This window comes from Chenopodium album, chromosome 10 (genome assembly GCF_948465745.1).
Source record: "Chenopodium album chromosome 10, dcCheAlbu1.1, whole genome shotgun sequence".
NCBI lineage: Eukaryota > Viridiplantae > Streptophyta > Magnoliopsida > Caryophyllales > Amaranthaceae > Chenopodium > Chenopodium album.
The window spans coordinates 15,852,535-15,872,451 of record NC_137843.1 but is presented as its reverse complement, the minus strand read 5'-3'; the positions used below and the strand labels follow the sequence as shown (position 1 = coordinate 15,872,451).

General features: G+C 35.5%; 1 protein-coding gene across 1 annotated transcript; it reads left to right on the top strand.

Annotated features, from left to right (window-relative positions):
* The first annotated feature begins 164 nt into the window (after positions 1–164).
* On the top strand, positions 165–19,078 carry LOC145562299 (ubiquitin receptor RAD23c-like). Its single transcript, XM_081622524.1, has 16 exons — positions 165–309; positions 1,922–2,083; positions 4,585–4,647; positions 6,536–6,609; positions 6,701–6,751; positions 6,872–7,049; positions 7,999–8,052; positions 16,318–16,394; positions 16,485–16,532; positions 16,653–16,832; positions 16,985–17,135; positions 17,210–17,278; positions 17,400–17,447; positions 17,566–17,675; positions 17,811–17,889; positions 18,536–19,078. The coding sequence occupies exons 1-16, from the start codon at positions 244–246 to the stop codon at positions 18,644–18,646; spliced, it is 1,521 nt and encodes a 506-aa protein (XP_081478650.1). The 5' UTR covers positions 165–243; the 3' UTR covers positions 18,647–19,078.
* Positions 19,079–19,917: the final 839 nt, after the last annotated feature.

The following is a 19,917-nucleotide window of genomic DNA, read 5'->3' as shown; positions in this document are numbered from 1 at the left end:
GTAGCTAATACATATACTTTATATATCTTCGTCATGAATTGATTAAACTGAACTAATCTTATCGGAGCTGAAGTGAACTAAACTGAACTGAATATTTTATGAGAGAAGGAAATTAATAACTACACTGACTAAACTTATTTCCCTCCACAAAATTATTGTACGGAGTTCTCTCCTTTTCCCAGAAAAATTCCTTTTTATGCATTTTAAAGGAGAGACTCAGTGAGTGATAGTGATAAACCGAGAATGAAGATTTTTGTCAAGAATTTGAAAGGAAATCACTTTCAACTTCAAGTCAAACCCCAAGACACGGTTCGTAATTCCATCTCAATCATTCCAATTTTATATTTCCAAATTTTTAACTTCATCTTCTTAGTTCTTTCCTATTCATGCAATCTGCCTTTTGTTTTCTTAAATAATATAATCGTGTTCATTTTTGAGATATTGATTGCAACTGCAACGTTTTTATAGAAAATTTTGCACATATTTTGGTTCACATTGCTCTATTTTATTGTTTAATGGACTTGTTTGTACCTAAAAATATTTGGGTATTTTGTCACTGTTGTGGGAAATTTCGCAATTGCAAATCATTTTGGCCAGAATTATTGAACCAGCTAAAAACAAAATTTAACAGAAATTGAGTATTGCAAAGTAAATTAAACTAGTAATTATGAAGTGGGGTTAAGTGCTAAATGGGAATTGAGCTTATGTAATTTGTTGGAATTGTTGAATTTTGTTGAAGGTTATATAACACAAAGTCTTCTGGTATATTGGTAACTGCAAGCCAATAATAAAACTTACCTGATACAAGTATGTAGTATTCCAATTAGTTATGAGCTATTTCTGCTGATTAATTATGTCAAATTGAGGAAATTGAAGGTGTTTGAAAATGTGTATTAAGCATTATGTTCTGATTTCAAATCATTGATGAGGCAGGGTGTTTCTCTACCAAAAGATACCAAGTTAGCCATGTTTGTTGATTTGAAAGGACAATTTTTGAAATCACAATGATGTTTCTTATTGTAATCCCATCATGTAGGATCCTTATAGGAGCTGATTTTGTTAGAATTTGTATAGAACATCTAGGTGGTGCTATTGTTAATGCATGACAAAATCCAAACCCGAATCCCTGTGTAATTTATCTTGAAATTTGGTAATGTTGATGGGATTTTGTTTAACTTCTGAATCAGTGATCATAATATTTAAATGTATTAAACATGAAGTGGAGGTTATTTTAAGTGAATTGGCTAATTCAAATGCCTTCATTGCTTTTGTTGTTGACTTGTGGTATTGCAGATAATGGATGACTGAAAATATTATCATTGTGTTGGCGTGACGTAATGTAATGGACTGAAAATCTCAGACCAAACTCACACATATATTCAAAGAAAATACAACAATGAGAAGAAAGATTGAAGCTTGACTGAAAATGATGATTCTACTACTTGTAAAAGATAGAGATTTCAAATTAAATAGGAATTAAAGCTGAAAGGTTGAGTCTTGATTGATTGAAATAAACAGGGTTTCTTACAAAATAGTAGGTTTAGCCCAAAACTCTCCAATAGTAACTAGAGGTCACAAATTTCCTAATAGTGACTTGAGATCACAAATCTCCTAATAGTGACTTGAGGTCACAAGACTCACAACTCTCCTAAAACATTCATTCCAAAACCTGCCTACTAATTCCTTCCCGCTTTCTCTATTTATACTAAAACTAAAGGCTATTAACCTAATATAGTAATAATACTAGACTACCCATATTCCCCCTCCTTAGGTTAGACTATTACACGTAACTCTAATATGTATCAATATGGCTTTCAAGAATTGTCATTATAAGAATCAATCCATATGCACTTGTTCTGCACTGCTAATATATCACCATGAATCTTATTGTTGGTGTTCGTTTGGTCATAAATCTTCTTAGGTAGGTGACGTCAAGAAAAACATTGAATCTATACAGGGAGCAAATGTCTTTCCTGCCTCTCAGCAGATGCTTATCTATCAAGGAAAAGTTGTTGCAGATGGAACTACACTGGAGGAAAACAAAATTGCAGAGAATAGTTTTATAGTTGTCATGCTGTCTAAGGTACATATCTTGATTTATCATTTGCTTTAGATAAAAGCTTTTACGTGGTGACTGTGCTGAATCTGTTACCAGGAATTGGCAACCTTGTAAACACAAATTTTTTCTGCTCTTGCTGTAACTTTTAAGGATCATCATTAGTCTTAGGTATTGAATACTCTGTACTTTCTTTGAACACCTATACTTCAGACTTGGCAATACAGCTGGTCAAGGAAAGTGCAGTCTTAAAATGAAATGGTTCATCATATAGGAATGGCTGTAAGCTATTAAAATTTAACTTTTATCTACTGGAGAACTCTGTGTGGCCTTCTCCTAGGAATTTTTTCAACCTTGCTTATTTATTAAATAGAAAGTCCCATGAGTAATTAATAATGTGACATCTCATTTTCCCTCAAGCACAGTTCCTAATTGCATGTAAAATTATGAGTACATATCCACATAACACAAGACCCCCCTCTTAAAACATAAGGGCAGACATTTTATTTGTTGTGTTTCTGCCAAATACCAACACCTGAGTGTCTTCTTGTTGTGTGCCTTCCTTTCATTCTTTCATTTATTTGCTGGGGCACTATGTTGGTAGGATGCCTTGTGATACTCTGTCTTGCTATAATTGAGAAACCAAGTTGTTGACAAGATGTCATGACCAAGTCTTTTCGCTTGATTTTCCTAAGTCATATGTGCGTAGCTGCTGCAGGAATTAGCTATTGTTGCTATCATTTCTGATTGAGTGAAGGCCCATTTATTTATTTTTTTTCATTGCTGTTTTTTTTTTTTTTGAAATTTTTTTTTTTCTATTTGTGAATAGTAGTAATGAAAAACACTAGGTAATTAGTGGATAATGATAGTGTTTCTTTTTCATCTGGCCACTTCATTCACATGTCTATGAGTCTACGACCCATTCTTCTCTTTGTTCCCTTTCTTTCGTTCCCTTTCAAGCCCTTGGATGGGCAGGTCCATTTCCCTGTTTATTTGGACAAGTCTTCTTCAAGTTAATGTGTTCAATATCACTTTCAAGTTTCGACTATTGGTCTTTTTGAGTTTTGTTTTATCTTTTTTCGCGAACGATCTACCTCCTTTTCTTTTTCTTAAATTACCAATTTGATTGTAACCAATTAGTGCTCCATTGTTGTGTGCTTGATGCAACTTTGTAAGGGCCACTTTGTGCTACTTTTCTTTCTTTTGATGGCTGTGTAAATTGTATTGCTTCTTTTTAACCAAAGCTAGTTGTTTAGCCCATGAGAAGCATGAATTTCTTTTTTTTTTTTCCTTCTTCTTCTATGGAATAGAAGAGAGAATGGATGAAAGGTAAAACATTCAAAACTTTGGCATAGTGTGAGTTTGTTCACAGTTTTTGAATTGATTTTTTTTTCTTCTTTTTTTTTTATTTTATTTTTTATTTTTTATTTTTTATAATAGTTGAAACGGGTAAAATTGATGAATAATTATATTGGGGAAGATCAAAAGCCGTAGAAGAATGTTTAGGGGAGAAGGGGAAAAATCGGGAAAAAAAAAGTAGAAATAGGAGGATACATGTATTTTTCTAAGAAAAGAATGAGTGGAAATGAAATAGGAGATATGGCATAAAAAATATTTTTATATAAAATAGTCGTAAAGATAGATTTTAAGTGTTAGGCTTAGAGAAACGATGATTTGACCAAAGTGCCCATAGGCTTGGTGTATATCCAACATCTCTCTTGTCCATTGAGGTACTGTAGATCAAGTTTAACTATTTCCTTTTTTCTCGGAAGTTTGACTCCATTACATACTATGGACTCTTGTTTCTAAGAAAGTTTGGAAAAAGTGAGGGGATGTAAATTTTTTTGGATAAAGGGAGGGTGAGTGAAAAAGGTGCAAAAGTATTGCAAGGTAAGAGGGTAAGGTGGTAATTTGTGGTTGCCAAAATATAGTGAAGTAAAAGCGAATCTAACATTTTGAGACACCTCAAAACAAAAAGTGATGCAGTCTTTCAAGGATGGAGTATACTAAGGCTTTTTTTTTTTTTTTTTTTTTTTTTTTTTTTTTTTTGACCAATGGTGGATTATTTTTCTAGCCTGATGTTGTTGCTAACTAATTTGTCTATTTAACAAATATCATTTGTAAAAATCGGTAATAAATTCTGAAAAATCAATGCAATGTTGTCTTCTTTGGAGTGGTGGCTCCAAGGATTTACACCAAGCCTTAGTGCTTGGGAGAAAATTATTTTGTTAGATATTATTTTTCAAAACATGGATAAGCAAATAGAATGAAGGAGATATGGAATTCTCTATTAGACCAAATTATGCTATGATCACGGAAGGATCTTTCAACCTTTTAATTCATATTTTGATCAAGGGGTAATGTTAAGTCACTTATGTATAATAAGGTACTATTGCAGAAGTATTTTAGACTAAAGACGTAATAATAATGCCTGAATAAACTCTTTAATTGCAATTCTAGCTAGTATTTTCTTGTTGAATCCTTTTGATTTCTATTTTCTTTAACACTGAATGATAGTGGATTGCCAGAGTAAGAGTTGGTCTGGGGAAAGTTCAGCGGCAGCAGCAGCAGCAGTTATGCCTACATCCAAGGTAAGAACAGCTTTAGGGTGTTGTTCATGCAATATGTTTCTTGAAACTTCTCTTCATGAGATTATGTTAAGTTGAAAAGCAACAACAATTATCCGGTCTGGGAGATGGAATTTAGAGAGGTCTTGATATATGCAACCATTCCTTTGAGGTTATAAAATTGTTATAAAGGTTTTTTTTTTTTTTTTTTTTTTTTCTTTTTTCTTTTTTCCTTTTCTTCCTAATAAAATACAATGGCTGGTTTTAAAATACCTGCAGAATTCTTTTTTTCCTTGAAAATACTACAATAAAAGAAAATTAGGCTATCATAAGATATTGGGTTTTTGTAGGATCAAAGGGGGTTAGTTGAAGTGGAAGAGTGCTACGGGGTTTTATGTGATCCCTACAGCCTCATAGATTGAAGGGTAAATTCTACCTAATGGCAATAAGGCCTGCTTTGTGATATGGTACAAAATGTTGGGCTGTAAAACATTGCCACGTGCATAAGATGAATGTGGCGGAGATGCGTTTGTTGCTATGGATTGTGGCCATATAAGAAAGGATCGGTTGAGGAATGACATAATTAGGAAGAAATTAGGGGTTACATCGGTTGAGTACAAGATGAGGGAGTATCGCTTAAGGTGGGTTAGCCATGTAAGAAGGAGACCAAGTCAGGCTCCGATAAGAAAGCTTGAAGAGTTACAAAGTGTTGGGATCGCAGGGGGTATGGAAAGACCTAAGAAAACTTGGAAGTGGGTGATTGAAAGTGATATGAGTATATTGATTATATATATACTTTTGTTCATTTTATCTTAGCACTTACTTTTATCATTTTACTCAATTCGTGTTTTATAAACATTACCAAAACTGTGTTATTTGCTAACTGCATACACCCTGCCACCCTGGTACTTCCCCTTGGATCGTTTCAGTAAGTTCATCCACAATTCTGGATAAGAGGAGGAAACTATAGTGAGGACTGCTCAGTAAATCAGTTAGGAAGCCTGAGGAAAAAGGCAGGAAATAAATTAGAGGGATGGGAGACTCAGGAACCATATATAGAGAGGAGGATAGGAAGAGAAGGCATTATGAGAAGATCTGAGAAGTTATTTTAGCTGAACTTAGTTGTCTTTGTGAGAGCATCAAATCTTCATCATTTTTTTCACTAAGCCAATCATAACAGACACTTAAGGTAAATATTTGGTGAAACCTTGGAAAAATAACTGAATAGCTCCTTTAATTCTTATTTCCCCCGGGGTTGGGTTTACATAAATCTCATCTAGGATAATTTGGTCTTCTTCATCAAATATCGATTTTGTAGTTCTATTAGAATACTCTGGAATCCCTCCAAAAAAAAAAAAAAAAGAGAAGAATACTGTGGAAAATCTTTAGGCCTAAATAAGTGCACCTTTGAAGATCAAGAATGTGATTTCTTAATACTTGGCCTGTTTTGCATACAGAGCTATAAAATCTATATTTGGATTGAGCTACTTTGAAAACATCTTCTGTGTTGTATCTATTGCTGCAAAGTGCTAGGATTTAAAATTTTAGTGTTTGAATAGTCATTGATTGATGGCATAATGTATCATTGACATGATTCAGCACAACCTTTAGTTGATGGCTATCAAGTCTCAAACTCTCAACATTTACACATAGTGTAGTTGAAAAGTTTTACTCCTTTTGTTTCTTAGGTGCACAACAATAATACTAGTGCTAAATGCATACAGAACTACATAAGCTTCCTGTTACTCTGTATGTGATATACTTCATAGTAAATACCTGATTCTTGGTATCATGGTTGTCAGCCTTGTTCAATGTTCATTGATTTTCTTAATTATGTCGTTTTATTTGTTGACTGAATTTATGATTTGATAAGCAATTTTTTTCTTTTACAATCCTTATTCTTTACCTTTAGGTTCCTGCAACACCCAAGTCTTCCTCTATTGAGGCATCTACTACACCTCCAACTACTGTGCCCAATGAAGCTCTGTGAGTTTTGCATTTCTATGCTGTTTAGTTCTTTAGGCAGTTATGGCAGGAATTCTGTTTTCTAATGGTACAACATCTGCTTATTTTACAGCTCTGCAGCTGTGCCTACATCAGTGCCAACTCCCATCTTTTCATCTTCTGTGTGAGTGTCTAGTCTCATTTAAATTGCTATATTTAAAGAGATTATGTTGACTCCTATTAGTTTAGATTCAAATTTTCTATAGGCTTGGGTTCTTTCTGAATTTTAAAGTTGATCATGCAGGTTAGAATCTGATGTCGGTGGACAGGCAGCTGTAAGTCTTAATGCTGGATATGACATTGAAAATGCTATCCAGCGTGTAATTGATATCGGTGGAGGAATTTGGGATAGAGATGCAGTTGTACGCGCACTTCGTGTTTCATCTAATAACCCAGAGACAGCTGCTGAATATCTAAAATCTGTGAGTTAAAAACTTAAAATCCCTACATCTTTTACTTAGTTGTGTTGTTACAGTTAAAGGATTCTTGTCGCCTTGAGGATTCCCAGCGAATGTTTTCTGTTGGCTGCAGTCCACTAATTTTTTCATCACTTGGTTTAATTTATGATCTTGCTAGTATACTTAATGTTATACGGTATTCTTGAGCAAGCTGAAATGCCTGGGCTTACAAATACTTCATCTGTGTTTTGTTTGCTCTAGGCCTTAAGCTCAACTGTGATGGATGTTGAGCTAAAGGCTTAGAGCAATGAGATCCGACATCAGGGTGAAACTTATTTTGGATATACAATAGTGCCCTTAGTTTTGGTGCATATCCACAATTCACGCTTTTCCCCCCTTATTGAGGTTACATTGACTTTAATATATGTTCCATTCCTTAACTAATTTTTGAATTGACATAAATATTAACTAGCATTAAATTATGAAAAAGTCTAAGCAATGTTCCCTTCATAGACTATGAAATGATTGAGAGTGGCATGGAGGGTAGCTCCATGGTATTACAACAAGTCCTAGGGACAAATGCAGCTAAGGCCTTGCTATTTGAGAGGAAAGAGTGTAAAGCACTAAACAAGAGAGAAAAATTTATCTTTCAGGAGATATACCTGAAAGAAAGGAAGTACATCATGGGTGTGGGTCAGGGCTTGGGGACTCAGTAACATTTCCAATATATTATAGAAGCATATACAAGTAATTTGAAATGAATGAAAAGGGTAAATGTTTAAATACTCTGTATCTTTCAACTTGTTTTATTCATATTTTAGGGTTTGTGGAGTTAAAGATTTTTTGACAAATTATAGCAATAATGTTAAAGGAGATTTTCATTGACTAGTGATATGTGTATGTTAAATTAGCATTTTTATAGTGTGTATTTGATATGCATTTTCCATTGATACTGACTAATGAGTATTTTCAGAGTAAAACTTCGGCTGGGGATAGTTCAGTGGCAGCAGCAGCTATGACAGCTGAGGTAAGAACAGCTTTACAATGTGCATGACATATGTTTCAAATTTTTGTAACGTGTTACCATTGATGGTGGAAGGCGGTTGTCTCACCAGCAGCAGGCTCTGGTTTTATGTACTGTACTACTGTTTAATTGCAGCAACAATAATTAAAACCCATTTTGTGAGAAGGTGATTGGAGAGGTTTAAAAATATAATATCATACCCTTGTATTGTTAAAACTTGTTAATATTAGTTCCTTTTTTTTTTTTTTTTTTTGAATAGCAAAAATATTTCATTAATTAAAAGTCATACGACATTTACAATAGAGATTCGACGTTAACAAATACATAAGATATTGAATCAAATAAAATTTTCCTTCATAAAAACTATGATCGTCGAGTAGATCTTGCACTATACATCTCCCGCTTATATCGTTGGAAAATACAACCTTGTTGGAGAGACAATTTAACGATTCTTTGTAGCCGTGAGGATGTTTTTCTTCTGATTCATCTATTTGTATTCGAAAACTTTATAACTTTTTCACTAACGAAATAATTTCACGACAATCCATTAGATCTAATATCATGGATTCAAAACTAAGAAACTTCTCCCCCTCGTCTTTCGAAGGAGATCGAAAAACCCTCGTCTTTCGAAGGAGATCAGAAACCCTTTCTTTTGAGGGAGAAAAGCTCCTCCCAAAAAGAGGAAGCATTATTATAAACTTAAATTTTTTTTAAAGAAACAAGGATTAACCGATGAAAGCCCCTTCAAAATTCAACAATGGAGGCTAGGGTTTTGGAGAGGGAGAGTATTCTATTAGCTCCTTAATTACCACACACACACACACACACATATATAGTGAGAAGCTGTTGGAATTTAGAAAAGGCTGTTTTTGTAGGCCTATACCATTTTTTATTTTCATTTATTTTCCTGTCCATCTTCTAGAGAGGCACAATAATAGGAGAGAGTTTTTTTTTAAAAAGAAAAAAAAAAAACACCTCATTCTGTAAAGAGATTGGGAATTCTTTAAAGCACAGTGTTTAGCTACTCTTTACCAGCATGCTCAAATGGCTTAATCAAGCATCATTTCCCAACTTTTCCATCAACGTAATTTATCCCCACCTCATCTCTTACTGTCTCATTCTTTGGTGTCGTTGCACATTCAGTAAAGTATTATCTTATAGGCTTGTACTCGTTTCATTGACCAATATATCACCAGTTGATTAAATCCCTTGAGTTTTAATCGTAATAATTGTTTAATTTTAGACATCACCTGAGCCAATTCTCCATTCTAGCCACACAAGTACACAACATTTCATGCGATGAGTAGTTTCTTCATCATGCATGCCAACATGTACTTTGGATAATTGACCCCAAATTTTTGAAATACATACACATACTCAGTTTTGGTTCTACTCTACTTGAAACCTTGACTCTAAGGTTTCTCTCCAAAGACATAAATTTCATTCATGCATTTTACAGTCACATCCACCAAAACTATGTTATTGCATATACCATGCACCATGGCACTTCCTCTTGACTGTTTAAGTAAGATAACCTATTAACTTTTTAGCAAAAAACCCAAAGCTCTAAAGTCTTTGATTTTAATCTCAAAGCGACTTTCACCACTAACATACTAATTAACTATTAAATAATTCTTACTCTTTAAATAATTCACTATTAACTATTGGATTCTGATCTTATACATCCTCTGTTTCTTTTTATTTGACACGCTTCTTTAGTCACGTTTGCTAATGCACAAATTCAATCGTTAATATCTTTAATTATCGATTACCTAAAATTATAAAAAGTTATTTTGAAAATATATATTGTGACGAATCTAACAAGACCCCACGTGACTATATTTTTCATTACGTATAAATCACAAAATACGGTCAAAGGGAAGTGTGTGAATAGTGCTAAAGTCAAAATGTGTCTACTAAAATAAAACGAAGGTAGCATAACTGTAGATACCTGATTGTGTCTCCCAAAAAACCAAACCCAGTGATGAGTACTTTTCACGTCATTGATATCGAGTAAGGTGAAATGTTGAAGAGTATCGTGATTTCTCTGTTTTTAATAAAAATAATTTATTTCTGTCTTCGAAAATCATTCATTTTGTATCCTACTTATGAATAACGTCTGATCCAGTTTAGTATAGTCCATAATTTGGGTCCAATAATTATGTAGTTGGATGGGGTTCGAAAAGATCTTTCCAACGATATATTATAAGCCCAATTCCGATGAATAATGAGGAAGTTATGCCCAAAATACTAAACTGGGTTCAAACCGGATTTTACCTACGGCCCAATGATCACAGTGGGGCTCAAGTGTGGGATGTTTGAATTATTCCCTACAGTTTTTGGCGACTCCACTGGGGAGGATTTCTATTTTAATTCGTGAAATTTATTTGGCAATAATTTAGAATGAGTGGATGAGACTCGAAAAGTTCTAAGTATTCATGTGCGTAATTTTGATTAATATTATGGCATAAGCATAAAAAGGTCCGCATTTGATAGACCATTCGTAATGCATCAAAAACATAGGTTTTTTACACGTAGGAAATTTGGGAAATATCTTTCACAACTAGAATCGAAAAAATACAGCGAAAAACTGGAAAATTCATAAAACACAAAAAGCTGCTGAGGCATGTAGGAACTAGCGCAAGAAAACCGTGCCCATCACAGTGCGATGGCTCTGTCGCGATGCGATAGCGATATCGTGATGCGACAGGGCCATCTCCTCGCGATGGTCCCTGATGTCTTGCGCCAAGTTCTTCCAATACCGAGCCAGACGTCTGCCTTTTTGCTTTGACCGGTTCTAGTACTGTTTGGCTGATTTTACTTCCTGATTGAGTTTTTTCCTCTTTTCTGAACCCATATGTGTTCTACATATGGCCATAACCCTCTAGGACTTCACGCTCTATCTACCCAATCGAACGCTCATTGCAACGAAGGGTACATTCGAGTTTGTGTATTCACCAAACCATGGAAACAAGTTTAACTTGTGGGGTCCCATCCATATGCGCCAACCCTTCTAAAGGTAAGGCTTCCGCGCAATGCATCCGGACTCATAACCATGGACCCTCTTTTACTACCTATTCCTTGAACTTTAGAGAACTAGAGCCATGGTTAGGTTGCAAACTCATTGCATCATATTGTGCTTATTTGACTATTTGTGCATTTTTTGCTTGTGCATAATCTATGTGTGTTTACACTAACCGTTTGTTTGACTTGTTTATAAGTATAAATAAACTAATGACTAAAAGACTTTGCTTAATTAATTGTTTAATTAATTTGAGCTAATAAATATGTCTAAAATCGAGTCATAGTTCCTTTGAGTCAACTCGGATTTTTATTCCCGTATACTGCACAAGCGTCAACTTGTTTTGGTCATAGCCGGAGTTCTAGAAAGAGTTACGAGTCGTACGACCTATGGATCTGTAGCCCCGAGTTTTATCTTTCATTGGGCGTTGGTTTCTTCCCAACCAGAGTCACAGATCGAAAGTTAAGACTGAAATACTACAGCTTGTCAGTTTAGTGTATATAGATGAAGTCTTAACTTAGTCTTTGTACGAGTCTAATCACATGTCTAGTCACATGGTCATGACACGAGTCTTGAACATATCACTTACACTCACTAGTCTTAGCACACACTTTGTATATACTTCCTTCATCATGACCATGTCTTAGATCCATGCATGAGTCGTCCTTTCCGTCATTCGAGTTAGGGGTCCAACCTATTCCGGAAATTTCTATAGCTTTCCACGTTTTTTCACATCACTTTCCGTTCATTACATATCTCACACTTTTCTTCTTAAACACTTTCTACATTCACATTCTTTCATCTTACATGTTTCCTCCATACATCGTTCACCTCATACACTACACTCTTTTCCCATCCATGCATGTTGCATCGAGTTTGAGTCATGTGATTGACAAGAAAAAAAGATAATGATGAGACAAAGCACGAGGCAGACTTTAATGACAAGATTTAATGATTTCTTTTCTTATTTTTGATTTCCCTTCCCCAATAAGTCTAGCATAGGCACCCTCCATCTTTTACTTAGATTTATTTGTTAGAGTTTGTTTTTTATCATTCACTTTTAATAAAATGAGCATTTATTTTCTTGCATATGATCATCGCATTGCATTTCAAAAAAAAAAAAAAAAAACGCTGGACAAATGATTGACCTTGTAGCTATATCATATCATCTTCACCCCTCACATATATAATCTTTTCTTGATGAGCCACTTTGAGCCTTGTCTAATGATTGACCTTTCTTTTTTCAACCCATATCTACCTAACCTTGGGATGGGATGGGATGGTGTGCAACTTATGCAATTTCCAAATACAAAAGCTTGAGTGATTTTACCAGGAATTTAAAAAAGCAAATAGCAAAAAGTAAAAGTGTGCAAAAGGACAAGTGTTCCAATGTCTTTGATAAGCACACGTCTCAGATTGCGTCTCTTATCGAGTGCTCGCACCATGCTTAAGTGTATAATCACAGTGGGGCTCAAGTGTGGGATGCCTGAATTATTCCCTACAATTTTTGGCGACTCCACTGGAGAAACATGAATGCCAAGTGAGTGATAGTCCGCACGATCGGGATTGCCCACACTTATGAAAATAAAAAAAAAATGATGAAGCAAAAAAAAAAAAAAAAAAAAAAAAAAGCAAAAATATAAACAAAAGAAAGTTTAAAAGTGGTGAAACCTCAAGCCTACAAATACAAAGATTCAAAAGCAAGGTCGCACACTTTGGGGGCTTATCTAGGGTCTTGAGCCTTTATCCCCTTCTTCTTCAACCTTTAGCCTAATCACGTTACAACTCTTCAAAAACTTCTTTGAGGTATACACACACTTGTGCGAGGTTCGGGTAGAGCTACGTTCGGCCTGATTCCTAACGGATACGTAGGCAATCTCACATTGAGGTGCGACCGTAATAAAAATGCATTCACATTCACATTCGCATTCACGCATGATCATATCAAGGGATCTCCAATGCTCATCCCTATCCATGTAGAGCTAGACTTGGGGGCTTGATCCTTACTTCATTAGCTTACCTAGCCTACGAGTCACCATCATTTGACTCTTCTCAATATATTTTCCACACCGTTAGCCCTTGCGGTCTAACTTTGGTATCACTTTCACACACATTACAGATACATAACCAAATAAACCTTCCCTTAGGAACCTTTTGTCATGAAATCTTAACATAACTTTGAAGCACGTCTTGTCATATCAAAATCACTCATTATCATAATCATCATTGCATCACAAAGTATGAAGTATTTAGCCTCCGTGCTTAAGTCACCTAAATACTTTCATTATGGAGTAATCAATCAAGATAGCCTAGAATGCTACAATCCTTGCACCATGAGATACAACGTCAACGCATATATTTGACTAAGCTCATTCAACATGCACTACCCAATACTTTACTTCTTTCTTTTCACGTTTTCTTTTTCGGGTGAAAGTCGGTACCCTCCACAAAAATGACGGAAAATTTTTGCTTTTCTACATTTTTGAGTCAAGCACATTACAAAACAATGCACACACGAGTCATGTACGTCGTGTCATATCACATCGAGTTGAGTCTACACACACGTGTCAAAACACATTGAGTCAACCTCAAGTCAGTCAATCACATTGAGTTTACCTCAAGTCAAAGCAATCACAATGAGTCAAGCACACCAAGCCTTAGGTCAACCCTAAAAAAAACACCGGCAAAGTCTTTTGGTAATGTTTGATTTTACAGGATACATCCAATCATTGATGCTCCTGTTCGCAGCCAACCGAACAATCTCAACAAACATTCAAAGCTCTTGTGTTCAGAGACGCGTGGACATATCAATCAAGCTCTTTTGCTCACAGACGCGTGGGCATCCTATCAAAGCTCTTTGTTCAGAGACGCGTGGACATCTCCCCTAAGCTCCATTGTTTAGAGACGAGTGAACATCCCTCATCAAGAGCTCTTTGTTCAGAGACGCGTGGACATATCATCAAAAGGCTCTTTTGTTCAGAGACGCGTGGACATATCATCAAAAGCTCTTTATTCAGAGGAGAGTGAACATTTCTCAAAAAAAGGCTCTTTTGTTCAGAGACGCGTGGACATCTCAAAAAAGGCTCTTTTGTTCAGAGACGAGTGAACATCAACAGCGGCGAAGCACGGCCCCAACATCAACAGCGGCGAGGTAATGCTACAACAAAAATTGAAGATGGCTACAAGCATTCACCTTCAACGATGGCGTTCCTTAGCTTGTGGAGATCGTCACAACAAATGCGGCCGTAAAAATTGGTTACTTCAGAGACGTGTGCTCGACGGTGCAAGATACGCGTTTCTAACTCTTTATCTGTTTAACTAACGCTAGTTTGCAGGTATCGGCATTACAAGAATGATTTAGGATCGCAGAACGTTTTGAATCATTCTCTGTCCCTATCGCTACTTTGACTTTTGTTTTCGAAACTTACATTTCTCCAAACTCAGTCAAAGTGGGGGCTTCCGTAGACACCTGATTGTGTCTCCCCAAAAACCAATCCCAGTGATGAGTACTTTTCACGTTATTGATATCGAGTAAGGTGAAATGTTGAAGAGTATCGTGATTTCTCTGTTTTTAATTAAAAATAATTCATTTCTGTCTTTGAAAATCATTCATTTCATATCCTATTTATGAAAAACGTCCAATCCAGTTTAGTATAGTCCATAAGCAGGGTCCAATAATTGTGTAGTTGGATGAGATTCGAAAAGACCTTTCCAACGATATATTATAAGCCCAATTCCTATAAATAATGAGGAAGTTATGGCAAAAATACTAAATTGGGCTCAAACCGGATTTTATCTACGGCCCAATGATCACAGTGGGACTCAAGTGTGGGATGCTTGAATTATTTTTTACAATAACATATTAAAAATACTTTATTGAATGAACTCAACATTATCATACTATGAATATCTGCCATTGGCATTAAAAACCCAGTCAATCATATGTCCATCTTAATGGCTTGGACATGAACATATCTCTCAAAACATAGCTCACTTCTTGCTTTGATTGTATCTTATTTTTTGTGTTAAATAAGGGTTCTTAATTGGTTATTTAGAAAATATATGATGGAGGGTGACCTATAGAATACTTCGTATAATTTTTTGGACTTTGAGGTGGTGTATATTAATTTTTATTTGGCATGGAGTGGTTATGAGAATAGACCTCTCGTTTAGGGGTGGATTTTGATTTCAATCAATCAATCAATCAAAGCCTTAAAAAATGACCAACATTAACAATTCAATCTGCGGAACATAAATGGATATATTACTCGTATTATATTACTTTACTCGTTTAGGGATGGATTTTGATTTAAAACCCTAAAAAAAACTGTGGCTGTTATGGGATTGAGGCTTTGATTGATTGATTGATCTATAGCTGTGGCTGAGGAGGAGACTTGAGGCAGACACGTAAAGTCCTATTTCTATGAAGAATAACTCCATATCTCCACTTGGATTTACTTCAATTAGATCTAGCACAATTTGGTTTTCTTAAGATTTTGAAATTAGCTACATAGCCTACATTGAATTGGAAATTTTTAATTTTGTATCTTTGGCTACAAATCACCGGGCTTTAAGATTCTGGCATTTTAGTAGTCATTGGTTGATGGTTAGGTTGATGCATGATCGGTTATAAATCAATTAAAGCCTTAATCCCATAAGTGAGGTCGGCTACATGAACCAAAAGACATGATTGGTTATGATATCAAGTTTTAGTTTTAGTATTCAGCACAACCTACTTCTGAAGGTTATTGAGTCTCTGCTTTTACCCATAGCTGGCAATCCCTGACCCGACCTGAAGCTATCGAGAGAAACCTGAACCCGACCCAACCTGAACCCGAACAACCCGAATTTGACCCGATTTGACCCAAATTTATTATTTCGTAATGGTATTAAGTTTTACACTATTTTTTTTATTGTTTCTAAGTATAACCCGAAATTGACCCGAACCCGACCTGCTGACCTGAATTTCCACCCCTTAATAGCGTGTTTGTGTAAATTGTCGTCGTCTCCAATGTGCCATAAAATCCTACTAATTTATATGCAAATCAAGGATCTGTCTGTTTGCTACATATATAATACTTCATGCTTTTTATCATGGTTTCCAGCCTTGTATGGATTTTCTTGATCTTGTCATTTCGTATGTTGTTAATTGTAGGACTGTATTAATTGTGGAATTTTAATTAATTTCCAATTAAAAATTTGAAAGCAATAATCCCGTTTACAACTGATATTTGTTCACCTTTCAGGCTCCTGCAAGTCCCGAGTCTCCTCCTGTTGTTGAGGTATCTACTAAGCCTCCAACAGCTGCGACTGATGCATCTCTGTGAGTTCAGCTATTTTATGCTGTTTTATTTTCAAGCAATCCTGGCTGGAAGTTTGTATTCTTATGGTGTAATATTTGTGCATTTGGCAGCCCTGCACCTATGCCTACTTCAGTGCCAACTCCTATTATATCTTCTGTGTGAGTGTGTACTTTGTTTTTAATTGCCTAACACAAGAGATTATATGTGCTGAGTCCTATCAGGTTAAAATCAAACAATTGTTAGGCTTTGATTCTTTCTGAAATGTAATTATAAAGCAGGCCAGAATCTGCTATTGGTGGTCAGGAAGCTTCAAATCTTGTTGTTGGAAATGAACACGAGAATACAATCCAGCACATACTTGATATGGGTGGAGGAATTTGGGACAGAGACACTGTTGTACATGCCCTTCGTGCTGCATCCAATAATCCTGAGATAGCTGTTGAATATCTTTATTCTGGGAGTTACGATCCACACTTCTTCTTTCACTCAGTAGTGTAGTTGTTAGTTGTTAACAATTTTTAAGAGTCATACACAATGAACTATTCACTTGTTGGAGTAGATCTGTCAGTATTATTTTTTATGAAATGCTGATATTCTTAATGCTATAGGGTATTCCTGAGAAATCTGAAAAGCCGTCTCTTGCTCAGTCAATTGGGGAACGGCAGCGTACAAATACTTCTTCTGTTTCTCAACAACCCAGACGACCAGCATCAGTGCTATCTGGTGGACCTGATGCAGGTCCTTTAAATACCTTTCCTCAGGTATGCAATGGGTGATGACTGTTGCTGCAGTACTTTGGAGAACTGTCTTGGTCTAAATTTGTATTTGGAAGCAGGGCCTTCCTAGTGTGGGTTCCAGTGCTGCTCCCTCTGGTGCCCTGGATTTTTTGCGTAACAGTGAACAAGTATGTTGTCTACTTGTCCAAATTTGATATAACTCAATCACCTTTACACTAGTTGAGTAGAATGGAGCTCTGAGAAAGGGAGAGTTGGACAGCTTACTCTAATTGAAAATTTTCTCTGCAGTTTCAAGCCTTGCGAGCCATGGTGCAAGCTAATCCACAGATTTTGCAGGTACTTTGTTCCCCATGATTTGAGGTTGTTAAGATCTCGTTTATCTGTCATGCACTATTCATCAATTTCTTTGGCTCTTACTGTTTCTTGTTTGCTCTCATTTTCTTTCTTCAAACAGCCCATGCTTCAAGAGTTTGGTAAACATAATCCAAACGTGATGAAACTTATTCAAGAGCATGAGACTGAATTCCACCGATTGTTAAATGAGCCTATTGAAGGCGAAAAAGGGTAAAGATTTTGAGTCTGTCATTAGACATCTGAATATTCGAGCAGTCAGCATACATATGTTTTTAGCCATCATGCGATAGCTATCCACCTCTCCCTGACCAATTAATCACCTTGTTGCATATTGACCCCGTTCAGGAATATACTTGAGCAATTTGCCACTGCAATGCCTCAGGCTGTGCAAGTTACTGCTGGGGAGCATGCAGCCATAGAACGGGTAAGTCCTCAACGGCCTTCTGTTTTTCCTCCTGAGTTTAGATTATTCCGAAGGACAGAATGATATACTATCCGCTTGCTTATTATGTCATGCAATCTTTGTTATTTAAGGATGTTGGATCAATTGCAAATTAATATATTTGGGTGGTTATGAATTTGCTTAAACCAAAAGCATATATCCAGTAATCCAGGTTCCACTGTTTGAAACAATTGTTTGAAAATCTTATTATCTGCCTTTTCTGATTACTCACTATACCAATAAATCTCAGTCGTTTGTATTTCAGGTAATATGGATAACTTAAATTAAATGTCTTTCTACTCCATTGAAGGGTTTTTATTTTTCTTGCTTTTTTATTTTAATTTGTGGTTGGGAAAGTGTGGTTTAACATGTTAATTGTTCAGCAGACATGGTTCAGGACAAACCTGCTCTATTCAGATGAAATATACTTATATGTGAATTTTTTGATCTTTTTAAACTTGCAAACTCACCTGAAATTAGTAACAACACGAAGAGAAGAGTCTACATCAATACATCATATTGCACTACATTGCTTACTTCAGTTGTGCAGTGGTGGGAAAATGACCATTGTGGGAGGTTTTAGCAAATAACAATTTTGAGTTCTGTTGTCATTCCCTACTGTGTGCAGCTTGAAGCTATGGGTTTTGATCGGTCAACTGTATTAGAGGCGTATTTTGCTTGCAACAAAAATGAAGAGCTCACAGCTAACTACCTTCTAGATCATATGCATGACTTTTGAGGATTAAGTTGTGAAAACTAATGGTGGTGCTTCTTTAGCCCTTGTTTCATCAAGAAGTTCAGCTGGCCGTTTGCATTTCCTTACTGTAACGCCATTCAGACTTCCCAATTGATGACCACTGTATGTATGAATGTATAACTTCCTGTAAGTTTGCTGCTGTTAACATAATTTGGTCCCTATAATATTTTTTTTCTATGATGCATAAATACATTAATTATTAATTAGACACCTAAATTATTGTAAATACATAAGCCAAGCAAGCTTGGTAGAAATAGTGGGGACTTTACCTTGTAATTTTAATTGAGGTTACCAATTTGAGTCTCACCAAATACTTGTATTTGGAAATAGGGGATTCTCTTACATTCCCCCTTACTCTCAACAATTTGACAGCACGTCTTATATAAAATAAAATAAAATGTGTCCGAATTAATATTTTTTTTTTTTTTTTTTTTTTGAAGAAAAGTGTCCAAATCAACATAGAATTTTCGTAATATATGCTTTGTGATTTATATATACTTGTATCTGATAACCCGTACTACAATTTAGTATAATGTAAAACTCAAATAACAAGCACTAGTATCAAAATTATTTTCAAAATTTCTGTTAACCTAATGACCTATTTGACGTGTTGCTTTTTTTTTTTTTTTTTTTTTCATGTTCATTAAAGATGTCAGGATGTCACCCCATTCTCCCATTTCAGAGTATACTAGTTTGTTGATATATCTCTAATCTCTATGATAATATCACTCACCATAGTTGAGAGATACATTGGTCCAATAACATAATTTTCAAACCGACAGCAATCTTATGAAAGCAATATACAATATGTTTATTAATTTAGGTTAGCATGTTTTCCAACCTCACAGGAGCAGTATGTGGTCCATCGTTATGGTACTGCAAAAAGGGGTCCATTCACACCACTTTTCGCACTTGAAAGAGAAAGAGAACAAGAAGGATATCCGCGCATGAACATCACCACTAATTGAAAGGACAAAGCTCTCCACTACCCTATAAAGTAGAAACTCAACTCATGACATGACACATATACTTGTTTAAGGGATAGAATGAACAGTGTAGGCGGGTTTTCTGAGTGCTTTTTTGGTTGGCAATAGGAAAAATGGATAACTTTGGATAAGTTGAGTTTAGATAATTTTAATCAAAATGAATGTGTGGTAATCCATTCTTGTTTGATTGGTAAAAGCAAATGGAAATTGGAGTTTCTTGCTCCTTTTTCAAAAAAAAATTTAAACAAACATTGATTTATAAATAAT